The 18,949-nt window shown below is 37.3% G+C and overlaps 1 protein-coding gene across 3 annotated transcripts in view; it reads right to left on the bottom strand.

Moving 5' to 3' along the window:
• The window catches only part of LOC145254688 (uncharacterized), a 211,898-nt gene that overhangs the window by 153,410 nt on the left and 39,539 nt on the right, over positions 1–18,949 (bottom strand). For all 3 annotated transcript variants that reach the window (XM_080113348.1, XM_080113347.1, XM_080113346.1), the window contains exons 8-9: positions 12,590–14,065; positions 1,938–2,189 (exon numbers count right to left, since the gene is read on the bottom strand). In XM_080113348.1, the coding sequence (XP_079969474.1) occupies positions 1,938–2,189; positions 12,590–14,065 (1,728 nt within the window). The remainder of the gene's footprint in view (positions 1–1,937; positions 2,190–12,589; positions 14,066–18,949) is intronic.

Below are 18,949 nucleotides of genomic sequence, written 5' to 3'. Positions count from 1 at the left end.
ACAAGTCAATTTCCAAGAAATTTGAGGTCCCTACAGCAACAGTACAGAGCATCATCAAAAAATTCCAGAGCCACCACACAACAAACAACTTTATTGGTAGAGGAAGGAAAAGGAAAATGTCTGCTAGAGCCACCAGGAATATTGTAAGAAGTGTTAATGCAAATCCAACCACCACTACTAAGGACATTTTAGAAAATCTGGAGTCTTCTGGCATAAAATATCAAGGCAAACATTGCAAAGGACTCTGCATGAAAATGGTCTGAAAGGAAGAAGACCAAGAAGGACTCCATTGCACACCGGAAAACACCTTGCAGCACGTCTAAAGTTTGCTAGGACCCATGTGAATTCTCCAGAGTCCGTTTTCTCAAGTATTTTGTGGACTGACGAAATAAAAATTTAATTGTTTGGCCATATGGATGCTTCTTACGTTTGGAGGAAGAACGGAGAAGCTTACAACCCAAAGAACACCATATCCACGGTGAAACATGGTGGTGGTAGCCTAATGTTTTGGGGCTCCTTTTCGGCTAGTGGTCCAGGTAGTTTGGTCAAGATAGATGGAACCATGAAGAAGGAGCAATATTTGGAGATACTCCAGAAAAACATTAGACAGGATGCGGCTAAGCTCGATTTAGGACCAAACTGGGTCCTTCAACAGGATAATGATCCAAAACATACTACCAAAATAGTCAAGAAATGGTTTGAGGATAATCAAATTAATGTTTTGGAATGGCCTAGCCAGAGTCCTGACCTGAACTTTATCGAAAACCTCTGGAACCTATTGAAAACTGAGGTTAAAAAGCGGAAACCTAGAAATTTGAGGGATTTGGAGAACTACTGCATTGAAGAATGGTCAAAAATCAGTGTTGATGCTTGTAAAAACCTTGTTGATAAATATCCAAAACGGTTACGGGCAGTTATTAAGAATCAAGGGCATGCTATTGACTATTAGTAAGAGAGGTATGAATAATTTTGAACAAGTGCCATTATTGTTTTTCTTTGTATAATGTTTCAAACTTGCATAATTTATTTATTTGTTGAGTTTAAATTAAATGCTTATGCTTGATTTATAGTTTGAAATCCCTTTAATATTGTCTACCTTCTGGTTTGAGCAATATTCTTATAGAAATCTCAAAGATCCGAGGGGTATGAATAATATCGGGCACAAGTGTATATATATATATATATATATATATATATATGACAAAAATTATCACATTTCATAATTGAGCATTAATATACTGTGTGTGCAAAATCAAGACTTCAAGACAAGATGTTGATGGCAACATTTAAATGGGCTTTTCCGTAACCACAACCAAGGTAAATGTTTCTCGCATGTTTTTTCCCCGTTAGGGACCCCCCCCCCCCGCAGATTTCAAGAGGGAGGCGCACATGACATCACACAGCAATAGATTATCTACATTCAGCCAACAAATGACATACATATGAATTAAATATATGATCATACTTTAAAAAGGAGGCTTTACCCTTGAAATATTATCTAACACTTGTAAGCTGATGCAATGAGAAATGATGATGTGGCTAGAACTTGAAGATACCAAGACATATAGAAACCCCAGCAGGCAGCGCTGGGGCAGCGATTTTCAAGAGGGAGGCGCACATCTACATTCAGCCAACAAATGACATACATATGGATTCGATATATGACCTTACTTTAAAAAGGAGGTTTTACCCTCGAAATATTAGAAAAACTTGAATGCCATATAAGTTGAATGCTATAAACTACACGCAAGATTAATGGTTTGCTTGTTTTGTTTTACGGCATGTCAATCCTTTTCAGATTATTTAATGCCAAATCCAATAATTTAGGAAAGGTTTTTATGCTTCAAGTTCTTTATATTTTCCAATATTTATCCGTGATGTTTTGTTGCTTATGGAAGGAAAACAAAATGAAATTCAAATATCTGCACGTAAAATACCTGCGCTTATTGCTGGAAAGCCAATAGATGCCAGATTATGTCTGTCAGCAATTTCCAGAGATGTCTTCACAGCTTTTACCAGAAGGTTTTTCTCATTCGACTTTCCGTCAGTCCACTTCGGCCCAACTGCATGAATGATCTTCTTACAAGGGAGATTACCGCCCGTCGTGATAATAGCGTCACCAACATTAACAGCCTTTGTTTTCCAAATTGATAAGAAATCGTCACTTTCTGTCTGTATCACAGAACCTCCTGTTAAATAAATTTAAAAAAAATATCATACATATATTATAATGAAGTCGTATTCCTATTTGTTTGTGTATTTGTTTGTGTGTTTGTTTGTGTGTTTGTTTGCTTGTTTGTTTGTGTGTTTGTTTGCTTGTTTGTTTGTGTGTTTGTTTATTTGTGTTTGTTTGCTTGTTTGTTTGTCTGCTTTTTTTTTTACATAGGCATCACCACATTATCAAGGCCAAGAGGCCACTCAAGGATAAGGGTTACAGTAGAAATTGGACAATATAGTAATCATTAGTAATGAAAATTTGGTAAATTTGATAACTTATATGGAACGGCTCATCAAGAACTTATTTACGTTAGACTTGAAGACAACCATATTGTAGTCAGCCGGAAAGCAGGAAAAAGGAAGACAATTCCACAGGCGTGCAGTTCTAAGAAAGAAGCTTTGTTCATGGAATCTACGTTTAGGTTTAGGCACAGATAAAGAGTGGGGGGAATTATTGATAGTGTTTACAGCTAGACGAGTGTTTCTTGTGAAAGTTTGGCGAGGGGGGACCATAGATTGAAGCTCAGTCGAACACTTTCCATGAAAATAACAATACATCAGAGACAAACTCGCAACATCTCTTCTGTGAGATAGAGGTTGCAAGGAGGAGAAAAGGACATCTCCTACGAGGCTACGAAGTCTATTTTGAACTCTATCAAGGCAGGACAAGTCCTTTCTAGCAGCTCCTGCCCAGATGTGGCAACAGTATTCCATCCTTGGACGTACCTAGTTCTTATATAGATAGAGAATAGCATCAGCAGTGAGATATTTACCGGATCTATAGAAAGGTCCTACCATTTTTCCAGTGGCCTTGGCAACAGATTTGATGTACGTGTTCCATTTAAGATCAGGAGTAATGGTCAAGCCAAGAAGCTTGTCAAAACTTGAGGCCTCCTGAAGACGAGAGCCATTCATTTCAATTGATGCCAGATGTGGATCAGAATGTTGATAATGTAAAGAGAGAAGCTTGGTTTTAGATGCATTAAAAGTAACTAGCCACTCCTTTCCCCATTGTACTATGTGCTCAAGATCAGAGGAGAGAGAATTGGAGAGAACTTGGTCGTTTACTGTCTTAGATGTGCTACCATAAATGGTAGTGTCGTCAGCATAAATGTCTACAAATGATGTAAGGATGTGATTTGGAAGATCATTAATGTAGATCAGGAAAAGAGTTGGGCCCAGGATGGACCCCTGAGGGACACCGGCATTAATACTGATTTTTGCCCCTCAACTACTACTCTTATGAACCTATCAGAAAGAAATGATTTAATAATTGAGGAGACTTTTCCAGCTATACCATAGCTAGCGATCTTATGAAGTAAACCTTTATGCCATACCCTATCAAAGGCCTTAGATATGTCAAGAGCAATTGCCCTAGAAAGATTGCCACCGTCGAGAGATTTGCTAATCCTATGTGATATAACTGTAAGCACATCTGCTGTAGATCTAGCAGAACGGAAACCATATTGAGTGTCACTAAGAAGGTTATTTTTGTTGAGATGGTTGATTACTTCTGTATTTAACACAGATTCCAGCAACTTACTCATGACACACAGGAGACTTATTGGCCTGTACTAAGAGGGGAATGAGCGATCACCTGAATTCTTAAATACAGGGCATACTAATGAAATTTTCCAGGGAGATGAGAAACTATTCTCCTTAAGACAACGTTTAAACATGTTTGCTTGTTTGTTTGTTTGTTTGTTTGTTTGTTTGCTTGTTTGCTTGTTTGTTTGTGTGTTTGTTTGTTTGTTTGCTTGTTTGTTTGTGTGTTTGTGTGTCTGTGTGTTTGTGAGTATGTTGGCTTATTTGTTTGTATGTTTGTTTGTGTGTTTGTTCGTTAGTTTGTTTGCATGTTTGTTTGTTTGTGTTTGTTTGTGTGTTTGTTTGTGTGTTTGTTGGTGTTTGTTTGCTTGTTTCTTTGTGTATTTGTGTGTTTGTTTATTCGTTCACAATGTATGTTATACATGACATCATAGCAGATGACGCCATGCAAGGTGCCTTAAATAAGTTTCCAGACTTTTGTATGGCGCTTTTATTGATAGTACACACTTAAAATTCTAGTCCCCTTTGGTCAATCAAATCTGGTGTTCTGACTTCCTTATTCTTCCTTATTCCTTCCACACCTCTCATCATCCGTCACAGACTCTTTGCCTTTCTTGAATCTCTTATGTCACTCAAAAACTGATGCTGGTTTCATGCAAAAGCAGTCTAAAGTATTCCATACGTTTTTGTGCCACTTTTCCAAGTTTAAAACAGAATTTTATTGCATATCGTTCTTCTAAAGAGTCGTCACGTCCAGATTTTATTTTTGAAATCCACCAACTGTGACAATCAGACTTTAGTAGGGTGTATTCCAATTCCTGTTGTAACTGTTCATTTGAACCTGAAGTCATAAAAATTGGTCAGTCATCTCATAAAGTGTATTGCAATAACATACTGAATTTTGAACAGTCTACGACAATTTTAAATGCCTGTACAAAAACGTCTGAAAACTTACTGAAGGTACTTCATATATTACATCATAGATAGCAGATGACATTATATACGGCATCATAGCAAAAAGAAAGTTGTATAATTCAAAAAGGAGGGGGACAATAATGAAAGTATAAACACCCGGGCAACACTGGGCACCCAGGCTAGTATAATATATAAAAGGCTATATATCTGTCTGTCTGTCTCCTCCGAAACTAAAAGTTGTAGAGCGGTGCTATGGGTCTCAAATGATTTATATCATCTTAGTTCATTTTTCATTTTTTAATTTTTAATCAGTTCATATGCATGTTATGTTTGTGCAGTGGTAACATTGTTGCGTTGTTATATCATAAAGGGGATTGTGTGTGTGTTCGTCTAGTTGTTCAGTCTATTAAATAATATGTTCATATGCCGTTGTGTGCGTGTGTGTGGTACATGTATTTTTCAACATACCTTCTGCGTCTTGGATGTTGGTCCATCTGGAAACATCTCGTCTTGGAGGGGAGACTTGGTACCTATTTTGGATGAAGATTCAATCACTCCAAGACAAGGAATTGGTTTTATAGTTTATTTCACTTTCCAGATGTCTCACAGAAGATGGAAAGTGAAACTCTGGCTTGTGTGTTTCTGTTCTACACACGTCAGCGTTCTCCCCTCTCCCCCCAGTGAAGGAGAGGAGACGACGGTGAAGCCGTCCGTCCTCTTCTAAGTCTAAACCAAATCTCTACGATTCAGCTAACCTGATCACATAACTCACGCCTCCCCCTCTCCCTCTCTTAATCCATCACCAGCTTTGAATGCTACAAATTTGTTTTCGGTTTCGATTACAGCTGATGGCACCCAAATACTTTTTTTTTTACTTTTCAAATCACGACTCTATAATATGAAATTTGAACATACTAAAATGTCATATTTAAATGTATTTTATGACCGGGCAAAGCCGACTGCCCCCCCCCCCGCTAGTATAACATAATTTTGTAAAAATATAAAAATATTACATCAATATATATATATTTTTAACTAAATAAAATATTTATAATATATATGAAATATGAACAAACTAAAATATATTTAAGCATATTTTACAACCATCCGTCTGTTGTCTATCTGTCTCTATATTTTTAAACTCTACCTCTTCCACAAATGATTTGATTTTTATGGACTGTTCTTTTATGAGTCTTTAGTCTAATAAAATAGTTTTTAAGAGGTTAGAAATGGGTCAAAATTGAAAAAAAATCATTATAGATTTTGTACATTTTTTTTTTTTTTTTTTACAAGGTGGTCACCAGTTAGCAAAACCCGGAAGCCACTCAGGGATAAGGGTTATTGTAAGTACACTACATTAGTGTGGATATTTAAAGTGTCTACTTAAGGAGGGGGGGGGGCGGTTCATCAGGAATTTGTTAACGTTGGACTTGAAGACATCCAAGTATCTCTTCCACAAATGATTTGATTTTTATGGACTGTTCTTTTATGGGTCTTTAGTCTAATAAAATAGTTTTTAAGAGGTTAGAAATGGGTCAAAATTGAAAAAAAAATCATTATAGATTTCGTAGATTTTTTTTTTTTTTTTTTTTTACAAGGTGGTCACCAGTTAGCAAAACCCGGAAGCCACTCAGGGATAAGGGTTATTGTAAGTACACTACATTAGTGTGGATATTTAAAGTGTCTACTTAAGGGGGGGCGGTTCATCAGGAATTTGTTAACGTTGGACTTGAAGACATCCAAGTATCTCTTCCACAAATGATTTGATTTTTATGGACTGTTCTTTTATGGGTCTTTAGTCTAATAAAATAGTTTTTAAGAGGTTAGAAATGGGTCAAAATTGAAAAAAAAATCATTATAGATTTCGTAGATTTTTTTTTTTTTTTTTTTTTACAAGGTGGTCACCAGTTAGCAAGACCCGGAAGCCACTCAGGGATAAGGGTTATTGTAAGTACACTACATTAGTGTGGATATTTAAAGTGTCTACTTAAGGGGGGGGCGGTTCATCAGGAATTTGTTAACGTTGGACTTGAAGACATCCAAGTATCTCTTCCACAAATGATTTGATTTTTATGGACTGTTCTTTTATGGGTCTTTAGTCTAATAAAATAGTTTTTAAGAGGTTAGAAATGGGTCAAAATTGAAAAAAAAATCATTATAGATTTCGTAGATTTTTTTTTTTTTTTTTTTTTACAAGGTGGTCACCAGTTAGCAAGACCCGGAAGCCACTCAGGGATAAGGGTTATTGTAAGTACACTACATTAGTGTGGATATTTAAAGTGTCTACTTAAGGAGGGGGCGGTTCATCAGGAATTTGTTTACGTTGGACTTGAAGACATCCAAGTTGTAGTCAGGAGGGAAGCAGGCAGACGGAACAGAGTTCCACAGGCGTGCAGTTCTAAGAAAGAAGCTTTGTTCTGGAATCTACGTTTTGATTTAGGCACAGATAAAGAGTGGGGAAAATTTTTGACAATGGATTCAGCTAGACGGGTGTTTTTTGTAAAAGATTGGCGAGTGGGGACCAGAGATTGGAGTTCAGATGAGCACCTGCCATGGAAATAATAATAAAACAAAGATAGGCTTGCAACGTTTCTTCAGTGGGAAAGAGGTTGCAGGGAAAAGAAAAGGGCATCCCCCACTAAGCCACGAAGTCTATTTTGTACTCTGTCAAGGCAGGATAGGCTGTTTTTAGCAGCTCCTGCCCAGATATGGGAGCAGTATTCCATCCTTGGACGTACTTGGCTTTTATATAGATAGAGAATTGCATCAGTAGTGAGATATCTTCTGGAGCGGTAGAAGGATCCCACCATCTTTCCAGCGACTTTGGCAACAGACTTGATGTACGTGTTCCATTTCAGATCAGTGAAGGTCAAACCCAGAAGCTTGTCAAAACATGGGACTTCTCCTAGACGAGAGCCATCCATTTCAATTGATGCCAGATGGGGATCAGAGCATTGATGATGTAAGGATAGGAGTTTGGTTTTAGATGCATTAAAGGTAACCAGCCACGTCTTCCCCCACTGAACCACGCGCTCGAGATCAGAGGAGAGAGAATCAGAGAGAACTTTGTCATTTACAGCCTTTGATGTGTTGCCGTAGATGGTCGTGTCATCAGCATAGATGTCAACGAATGATTTAAGTATGTGTTTAGGGAGATCATTGATGTAGATCAGGAAAAGAGTTGGGTCCAGGATAGACCCTTGAGGGACTCCAGCATTAATACTGCAGGCCTCTGATTTTTGTCCATCAACCACTACTCTTATGAGCCTATCAGAGAGAAATGATTTAATGATAGAGAGAATATTTCCAGTTATACCGTAGCTGGAGATCTTGTGAAGTAGACCCTTATGCCATATCTTGTCGAAGCCTTTGATATGTCAAGAGCAATTGCCCTTGAAAGGAAGCCTTTGTCAAGAGATTCACTAATCCTATGAGATATAACCGTTAGCACATCTGCGGTAGATCTTGCAGAATGGAAACCATATTGCGTGTCACTAAGAAGGTTATTTCTGCTGAGGTGGTTGACTATTTCTCTATTTAATATGGATTCCAGCAACTTACTCATGACACACAGGAGACTTATTGGTCTGTACTGAGAGGGAGATGACTTATCAACTGAGTTCTTAAATACAGGGCATACTGATGAGGTTTTCCAGGGTGTTGGAAAGCACTTCTCCTTAAGGCAATGTTTAAACAGTTTCATAAGTATGGAAGCAAGTTTTGGTTGAAGCTTTTTTAACACTATAATTGGGATGCCATAAGGGCCAGTTGCTTTACTGGAATCTAGGTTCTTGATTAGCTTGGCGACCTCATGCACGGATATTTGTATGTTACCTAGTTTGTTCTGTGTTATAGGAGGAAATATGGGGAGTTGATGGCCTTCGTCGCATAGGGTAGAATTAGCTGCAAAGTTCTTGGCAAATAGTTTGGCCTTGTCTGAAGCTGACGAGATGACCTCTGGTCCGTTGATAATGGTTGGGATAGAACGCACACTTCTGTTTAGGATCCTATTTGTTATTTGCCAAAACTGGTGGGAACCAAGCCGCTGATCAGCTACTTTGGACTGGGCATATAGCTCTCTTGCATTTTTTATTACTCTTTTACAGTGGTTGCTGGCAGTCCTGAAAGCAGCTTTAGTCTCAGTGCATCTATTACGTTAGTAGCTATGGAAAAAGTGATTTCTGTGCGCGATGGCAGCAGCACATTCTGGGGAGAACCATGGCTGGCTGGTAGGTTTGTGTTGGAATTTTTTAGATGGTATGAATCGGTCTATGCCTAAAATTAACCATTCGGTCAGGTCTGATACTATAGAGGACACATCCTTTTTAAAAATGAAATGCAGAGGTAGATCAGATATAAATGTACGGAAGCTATCCCAGTCAGCCATGGAGTATCGGTATACAGTAAGGTGGAGGGGTATGTGTGGGGACTTATTACATTTCATTTTTATCTTAACTGACACAATGGAGTGGTCGGAGGATCCTAGAGGAGAATGAATGGAACATGAACATAGTTCAGGGGAAGTTGAGAGAAAAAGGTCTAGGAGGCTTGCATATTGACCTGTAGTATCAGGCACACGGGTGGGCTCGTGAACAATCTGAGTGAGGTCATAAGCAATGGCAAAATCATGACAGAACCTCCCCTCATCGTCCGTCTTATTTGAGTGGGTCAGTCATTCCACGTTATGGACGTTGAAGTCACTACAGATGTGGATGTTAGCCGAGGGGTGTGCAGACAGGATGTGGTCTATTTTTTCAGATATGCTCCTCAAGATAGTAACTCTGCTGTTGTGGGGCTGATAGAGGGCAAATATAAATGCAGTTATGTAAGCAAGTGCAACCCATAAGCACATATAAGGTAAATTAGGGTCTTCTCTCGAGATATTCCTGCCACACGGGAAGCCATCTTTAATGTAGGCACATATTCCATGCCCATAGCGATCTTGGGGGTCAGATTTCGATGTTAAGTTAGAGTATCCATTAATTATGAACTCATCTAGGGAGGTGGTCGGCCCTATTCCAGTTTCGCTTAGAAAGAATATATCCAGTGTCATCTCCTGTAATTGGGTTTCAACCTCTGGAAGGTTGGAATGTAGACCCCTGATGTTGGAGAACGAGACCTGGTAGTAGGGGTCTACATTGGAAGAAGGGGTTCTAGGTTTATTCGAGTTTTTTGGGGGGGAGGGAGATGTTTCATGTTGAGGTTTTGGAATTTGTGGAACAGGTCGGCATACTTGGTTAGAGCAGTACAGAGAGGGAAAGTAAGAGAAAAAAAGACAGGAAAATTTTTTTTTTTGTAGCACATGAAAAGGTAAAGCCGTAACAATTACCCACTAGTATGGCATCGAGAGGCCCCACCAGAAACTACTGCATGGTCCAGAGTCCATTCACCAAATGGCAATACAGCAGTCCCAGTACTTTGCGCCTGCTGATAGGACAGCCTCCTTAGTGGTTAATCCAAGGTTCGGGTCCCTGACTATCAGGCGGATAACGTCAGCGCAGACAAAACGTTTACCTCCAGCACCTTTAGTAGTGACATGGCCACAAGGATAGACATAGAGACAGAAAAATTTCCGACATCTCAGACTACTGCTCACCAAGTACTACCGACCTTTAAAGCAGCTTTTTCTTCACCCTTTGTCAGAAAAATCACTCATTTGCATGAGGACTGAGGGACAAAAAAAGAGATGGGAGAGTTACTGGAGCTGCCGATAACACATCCACTGTATTATCTACTCTCCATTAAAAAAAAAAGGGGGGGGGGATATGTACGAGGGACATATTAATATCTACTTAGTATAAGTCCAGTGCTCAATTATCAATTCAGGACGCTTTTGAAGATAATCTCCCCTCCCATATTAATGGGTGGATGTTTTGGCATTATATATCTCGAGTTTGAATAATTCGAGCTTCACCTTATAATTAAAATCCAATAATTAACTTTTATCAATTTGTGAAGTCGACTTAATATTAATTTACAGTTGAGTTTAGATAATTATTCAAGATTTTAATTTGGGAGGTTCTCGTTTACATAGGTGACCTTTTTTTTTTTTCTTTCCGTTTTACATGTAACAAGACGATATTGGTTAACAGCATATTTGACAAAGATTTCAGAACAGAACAAAACAAACAAAAAAGCAAGACAAGATAGGTAAAATTTACTTACGAGTTTTTAAGTCAAAGCTGTAATAAGAAAACAGTTAGCGGTAATTAGTACAAATTAGGTTCAAAAGTTGGAAACATTTTTTTAACCTTAGCTGAAGAGTCTGGAAACAGCGACTTACTCTTTTTTAGGGTAATATCGGAAGTGGGAACCTAGCAGACTCATTCTAGCTACATAAGGATATGGTGGGCGTTGTTTGTGTATGTTGGAGGCGGGGTGGGGGGGGGTAATGCTTATATTTATTTTTTATTTTATTTTATTTTTCTATTTTTATTCTTTTTTTTTTCACATAAGTAGAGTGGTAACATTACCAGCTTTGAATGCTATGGCTTTGTTTTCAGTTTCAATTCTAGCTGATGGCACCCAAATGCTTTTTTTTTCTTACTTTTGAAATCACAACTCTATAATAATGTATATGAAATCAAACTATCACCGTCAACATGCATCACTGGATTGCCACAAATAACAGCGACATTCCCAGGATTATAAAAACAAAGTTTTCGGCTACAGTTATGGTCTTTGGTGTGGTTTCAAGTGAGGGCCACATCATACCACCTCACATCTTCGGAGTTGGCTTGAAAATCAACACCAAAGTGTACCTGGATGTGCTGAAGAGTGTGGTGATCCCCTGTTACAATCAGGTGGCTGTTGGCAGACCCTGGGTGTTGCAGCAGGACCTGGCGCTACTGTTATATAGCGGTGTGTCATAAAGGAGATTGTATCATAAAGGGAATAGTGTCAAGAAGGAGATTCGTGTACGTGATCGTCTAGTTTCTAATCTTATTGTTCATGTCTTCGTGGGTGTGTGTTTGTGTACATGCATTTCTTAACATACCTTTTCATTCATGTGTCGTCGGTCGTTCCTCTGGTTTTCATTGTCTCTTGGAGGGGAGCTGGCCTGTTGGATGAAGAATTCACTCCAAGATGATAATTAAGGTTTTATGTTTTTATTCACCTTCCAAAGGTCGACACAGAATGGAGGTGAACCTTGCTTGCTTGATGGTACCGTCAGCGTCCTCCCCAGCCCAAGGGGGTGGGGGAACAGCTGAAAAGCCGTCTGTCTTCTTCAACACCCGAAACCAAAACTGCCAAGAAAGAATCAGCTAACCTCATCACATGACACCCACCACGTCATCTGGTCAGCTGACCCTTCTTCTGCAAACGTGTCCACTGTCCACGTTATTCACCTCTCTCTCTTTCCCTCCCTCTCCCTCTCTCTTTCTCTATTCTCTAATAGAGACACAGAGAGAGAAAATAGAAAGAGTAAGAAAGCCAGAGAGGGGGGGAGAGATGCTCTTTAACACTACCCCACAAGTCTAAAGAGACCCAGACTAGGCTTCAGAAGGAGTCCCACGACTTTGTACCCTTCTTTCACTCGCCCCCCCCCCCATCCTCTTCCAATCTAAACCCACTGGACTACTTCAAGTATTCCCCAAGCTCCCACCGAGCTCTTGCCGGCACTTGTAGAAAAGGCATGCTCCCAGTTCTCAACCTGTATCGAGGAGGTGATTGAGGCTGAAGGCGGCTACATTGAATAGATGTCAGCTCTACTACATAATTAAGTTACCTGAGTTGATTATTTCAATAAAAGTTTTTAAATACAACTGTAGTGTTGCTTTCTTTAGGGTGACACTTTTATCATTCCACCCTATATTATTAAAGAGCAGAAAGCCAAACAATGTACAGTGAGAGAGGGTGAAAATGATAGACCTATAGTACATACAGAAGTCAAACCAAGTGTTATACATACCTTTGTCAACAATTACTTTTGCCAAGCCACCACCATGCTTCATCTCTCGATTGGCTGCATTGACAATTGCATCAACGGGAAGCTGCGTGATATCACCCTCATAAATATTGATTGCTCGCTCGTGGAATTTCATCTGAAATGCCATCTCCAATTTGTTGGCACTTTTAGAGTTGCTGTTGCCTTTTTCAAACTCGGATAACGCCATCGTCGATTTCATCTCTTCAAATCGTCTCACGAGCCGGTTTACAAACTGTTCAGCTCCTGTCATGTTTTTCTCTACAGTTCTAATACAGATCTGATTGTCAGGTTCAAAGGTAATATTCATGGCATCTTTGTTGCTGAATTCTTGGCAAAACTCTTTGATTTCTTTCATCTTCCGATCCTTTAAAAACTCCACCAGCTCCTTTGTAAGCCAAATTCTTTTTTTCTGAATAGAGCTGGTTTCTAAAAAGCTTTTAAATTCAGATTGGATTTGGTTTTCAACGCAGTCAACTGCGATGCCAGTGAGCGTATTTTCATCCAAGTAAAACAGATTCACAAAATCATTCTGGATGCACGTCAAGAATTGTTTTGATACATCCGGTTTCAAGTCTTTTGTATTCGTAAGATTTATCGGCTTGAAGATAGACTGAAAAATTTCATTTGCAATTTGTAATTGACTTTGCTTCATAGCAAACACTATAATCGTATCTCTTTCTTTGATCTCCCATGATGCAATACAATTTTTATTTTTCATTTTATCTTTTATATAAATAATCACTTGTCTTTTTCTGAGAAGCATCTCTGAATATTTCGGTAAAGCCAACACTAAATGCTGAATGTCCTCTAAAAAGGTCTCAATTTCCTTTTTGATTTCAGGAAAGTGCACACATTCACCATGAAAATGTAATTTTCTTCTCTTGCTTTCAAATCGGATCCCAGGATATTTATTTTGGATTTTTTGCATGAATTTATTTGCAAAAAGCAAAGATATTTTATAAGAATCCAACTGTAAGACATTTCTTTCGATACTGCTGGGTTTGGCATAAAGAAATTCCTTCAGTTGAGCTATTGTATCCTTACCGAAAGCTGCAATTTGCAATGTTTGATTGTCCGAATCGAAAGACACAATGGCATTTGACAGGTCGCTTTCCGTTAACTCTTTTGCCTTTGCAAACATGTCAGCAGACAGACTAAGTGTTTCCTCAGAAATATTCTCAAGTAGATTTTCAATAATTTCGAAAACTTCTTCCCGGCTTTTGCATCTGTTGAATTCTATCTTTAGTGTCCGATCAACAGATGACGACCAAATTGGCTTGACATCTGGATCAAGCATTTTTTCCACAGTCAATTTGTACTTCTTCATTAGGTCTAATATCAGCGGAGATTCCAACAAATAGTGCTCATAAGTTTCCTTTTGCAGATTCTTCATGTAAGGCAAAACCTCCAATTCTGTGGCAAATATTTTATGGGTCCGAAAACATAATTCCACGACAACTAAAAGAGAAAGAAAATTCAAAACAAAAGTTGCAATAAGAAAGCGTGCAGAGTTAGACGATTTAAAAGGAGTAAGGCGAAACCTCTAATTCTGTGGCGAATGTTTTAAAAACAGAATTGCATGACAACTAAAAGAGAAAGAACTCAAATATTTATTTATTTAAGCCTTTAATTGTAAATGTCAACTAAATTAAAGGAATAAATTATAAGATGGTCAACATCATGAATTTTGAAATATAGTTTTCTGTCATTTATTCACTATATTACTCTGTAATTACATTGAGCTGTTTAAATAAGGATTGTAAAAATCCAAAGAAGAAATCAGTTAGAAATAAGAAACAACCCCGTTAAAAAAAGAAAAAAACAATAATAAAAAAAAGGGTGGCGCTTTTCGGTTTCATTTAAATTAATTTGTTGTTGACCCTTCAAAGTTGCTTTGATTCAAAAAATTTTTAAAATTATTTATTTGCTCAAAAAAAAAAAAAAAAAAAAAAGTATTTTATAAAAATCCAGTACTGCTTTCATTACTAAAATTGTTTTATCAAAATTATATTTTCTTACGCAAACTTTTCAATAAATGTTTTAATAAAAAAAAAGTTTCATGAAAAACTTTCCCATTTTCATTAATTAAATCAAAACATTTCCAATTAAACAATTATGGATATATGTTCTCTTTCACTTTCTTTTTTTAATTTTTTTTATAGTTCTTTCCGGAAGTTTGTCTAGTTTAATTTTTTTTATAGTTCTTTCCGGAAGTTTAATTTTTTTGTTATTGATTTCATGCTTCGGCCATATTTTAAAATACTGATTGGATTTTTACGGTGTCTCCAGTTCGGCGATAAAGTGTAGAAGTACCATATTTTTGGCCGGATCTAACAACCAAACAGAATAAAAAAAAATTTGGTGCTTATGCACTTATGTCACTGTTATCTTTTTTAATGGCTTAAGTGTCTCGCCCAATGATTGAAGAGTTTCTAATTGTTTTTTAAAGGAAAATTAGTGAAAGTCAAAATTAGGACTTGTGGCGATAAACAAAAATAAACAAAAAGTTTTAGCACGTACGTAACCTCTCATGGATGTCGTAGATTGAAACACAGTGAAATGTTATTTGGTGCTAGTGCACTTATTGATCCGCGCTATTTTTAAATAGTACTTTCAAGTTTAGTTAAAGGTTTATGAAACCTGTTCTTATTTTTTTTGTTGTCCTTGAAAGTTTTTTTGCATCGTGGTTCTCACGTTGGTTAGATTCTGGGAGAAATTTCCTCATACTTCCCAGATTATAATATCTCAGATTGGAAAAAGGACATCGTCTCTATCTTTATTTTGATTAACTTTTAAAAATTCCCTCCATCTCGTCCTTTCCAATATTTGTTTGTCTTTTCCATAGAAATAAAGCAAAACTAATAAGAGCAAATATGAGCCAGGACGTCTTGAAGGCAAATTAACTTTGATCAATGTGGGGGAAACCTTTCATATCAGACAATTGCTATTCATTTGGACACTGCTAGACTTCTCCCCTTTTTGGGGGGAGCTGGTTTTCCCAAACATTGTGGGGAAACAAATATGGCATAAAACTGAAAGCTTAACTGGCCTACAGCCAGACGTTCATTTCTGTGCCTATTTGATTCTTAACTTGTTTTTCACTTTCCTTTCATCCTTTGATTGACATCGCTAAATTTGAACGCTTTACACTTCCGCTCGCGTCATTGCATAGCAGTAAACTATCAGATTTATTTGGACTTCTTTTCCATCTTCACATCACGAGTTCGAGCCTGCCTGCCTGCCTACTAACAGTTTTTTTTTCACACACCTACAAACACCTGGGCAATGCCGGGCACCCAAGCTAGTGTTATATAAAGTGTATATTAAAGTTTATGCTACATAAAGTTGCATTTATTTACTATTTAAATTTATAATGTACCTGGTGATTGGCAGAACTTCAAACTAGTCGAAGATTAGAGTTGAAAATTTAGAAGTTATGGTTGAAGCGCTTTAATATAAAAACCTATTAATTACAATTAAAAGAAAAAGTTTTTTTTTTCAATGCCTAGTCACCCCAAATAACTTTTATGTAGGGGGCTATTATCTGGGACATAATTGCAGGGATACTATGTAGGGAGTTGAACAGCAAGATGTCTGTTTACATTACACTTGAACTTCAGCATGTCAGTACAGTCGGGGAAACAGGAACCTTGGAGGAAATTCCAGAGTCTAGCAGTTTTGGGGAAGAAACTATTAGAGTAGAAGTCTTTCTGGCATCTGGGGATTTCTCCCGTGAAGGGGTGGTATTTTGTTGCTTGTTGTGTTTGTTGAGGGTATTTACACTGAGGGAGTACAAGGGTTTGTAGTTTATCAGAGCATATACAATTAAAATACTTGTAAAACAGGCAGAGAGATGAAACATTTCGTCAGTGGGAGAGAGGCTGATGCGTTCAGGACCTATTAGGTTGCCGACTCCTTTGAACCCTGTCCAGGAGTGAGAGACTAGTAGCAGATGCACCAGCCGAAATGTGGCAACAATACTCCATGCATGGGCGAATGATGGCCTTGTAGAGGTACAGGATATATTCAGGCATAAGTAACTTTCTAGCATGGTAAAGAGAGCCCACCTTCCTTGCAGCAGCCGTGGCAATGCCCTCAATCCATCTGTTCTAGCTCATGTTTCTTGTGAACATTAAGCTGAGGAGTTTGAACAAAGTACTTTCAGGTAATGTCTCATCAGACTTAATTATTGGTGGTTTAACCCTTATCCTTGAGTGGCCTATCGGCCTTGATAAGTGGTGACGTTTATGTAAAAAAAAAAAAAAAGTTATTGGTGGTTGAGAAGGTTTCTTGTAATTATTAAAGGAAAGGAGCTTAGTCTTGGCAGCATTAAATGTTGCCATCCATTTTTGTCCCCATTCCACTTCAGCTTGGAGGTCTTCCTCTAGGGTTTCCGCCATTGCCTTAGATATGTGTTCATTTGTTTTCCCCTCATGCCTGCCATAGAGCGTGGTGTCATCAGCAAATATACCTATCTCAGAGACTATTTTATCATAGAGGTCATTTATGAATATGAGAAATAATAAAAGTCCAAGGATCCACCCGTGAGGCACACCCACATTTATATTATATTGTTTTGACGTACGACCATCAAAGACAACCTGGATTCTTCTCTTACTTAAGAAGGATTTAATTATGTTAAGTATTCATCCAGTAACTTCATATGATCTGATTTTCCTGAGAAGACCCTCGTGACATACCCTGTCAAAAGCCATAGATATATCTAGGGCTACTGCCCTACCTTCCCCTACTTTATCTAGTGCATGGTAAATACATTCAGAGATTACAGTTAGGATATCTGTAGTAGAATGGGCTTGCCTAAATCTATATTGTTAGTCGGACAAAAGTTTAGCAATGGTAAGGTGGTGGGCTATAGCTTGGTTAATTATGGGCTCATATATTTTGGTGAAAAAGGGGAGGAGACTAATTGGGCGATAATTTAATGGGTCAGTTCTTTTGTCAGAATTATTGTAAACTGATACCACAAGCAACCTCATGATTGCTGAATAATGAGGGAATTCTTGATTGCGCATTATTTAGTTAAAAATTAAAATTAAAGTTTAGGATAATTTTTAACTTTTTATTGTTTTTGCTTGGGTTAAGTCATACTTAATGTGATAGAATTTTTATAGCATAAAAGTTTAAGGCTTGATGTTAAAAGTAAACATCATTAGAAAAGTAAATAATCTTTGCTTGAATGAAAAACTCTTAATCATGAAATTTAAAGATAGGGATAAACTCTTAAATAAAAAATAAGAAATATCAATAAATTGTAGGCATTACACATTACACCTCCTTAGTCACTTACCTATTCCTCCCCCTTAAAGTTCTTATCAAACATGCTGCTATGACTACCTATACTTATATATATTTTTTTTTTGTTACATTTTCACCCCAAACAAGGCACATTGCCACTTTAATGTAGGGGCTACTATCAGGGACATAAGCTACAGGGGTACTATGTGGGGAGTTGGGCAGCAAGATGTTGGTTCACGTTACACTTGAACTTCTGCATGTCAATACAGTTGAGAAAGCAGGGACCCGGAAGGTAATTCCAAAGTCTAACGGTTCTGGGGAAGAAACTACTGGAGTAGAAGGCTCTCTTACATCTGGGGATCTCTACTGTGAAGGGGTAGGATTTAGCTACTTGTCGGGTTTGTCAGGGATATTTACGTCGAGGGGGTACAAGTTCTTGCAGTTCGTCAGAACATTCACCGTTAAAGTACTTGTAGAACAGACAGAGGGATGTACATTTCGTCGATAGGACGGGCTGAAGTTTAGATGACAGTTCAGGACTTATCAAGTTGACGATTGTTTTTTTAACCTTGTCTAGGAGCGAGAGACTAGTAGCAGATGCACCAGCCCAAATATGACAACAATACTCGATACATGGGCGAATGGTGGCCTCATAGAGGTACAGGATATATCCTTGTCCAACTCGCTCGCACCTCCTCGCCAAGAACTTAAATATTTAAAAAATATATCACATTTGAAATTTTAAAAAAAACTGTATATTTTTTTTAAATAATTGTTCAATAAGATGTTTTCCTAAATTTTTTTTCTTTTTAAAATATAAAAAATTATTATTTTATAATATTTTAAAAATTTGATAAGTATTTTTTTTTTAATTATTTTAAATAAATTTTTATAATATTTTAAAAATTTGATAAATATTTTTTTTTTTAATTATTTTAAATAAATTTTTATAATATTTTAAAAATTTGATAAGTATTTTTTTTTTAAATTATTTTAAATAAATTTTTATAATATTTTAAAAATTTGATAAGTATTTTTTTTTTAAATTATTTTAAATAAATTTTTATAATATTTTAAAAATTTGAT

The sequence above is a fragment of the Euprymna scolopes genome, chromosome 30 (genome assembly GCF_053919585.1).
Source record: "Euprymna scolopes isolate OS-2025 chromosome 30, ASM5391958v1, whole genome shotgun sequence".
Taxonomy (NCBI): domain Eukaryota; kingdom Metazoa; phylum Mollusca; class Cephalopoda; order Sepiida; family Sepiolidae; genus Euprymna; species Euprymna scolopes.
Note: the sequence above shows the minus strand (reverse complement) of the source record. Positions and strands in the feature narration are given on the sequence as shown.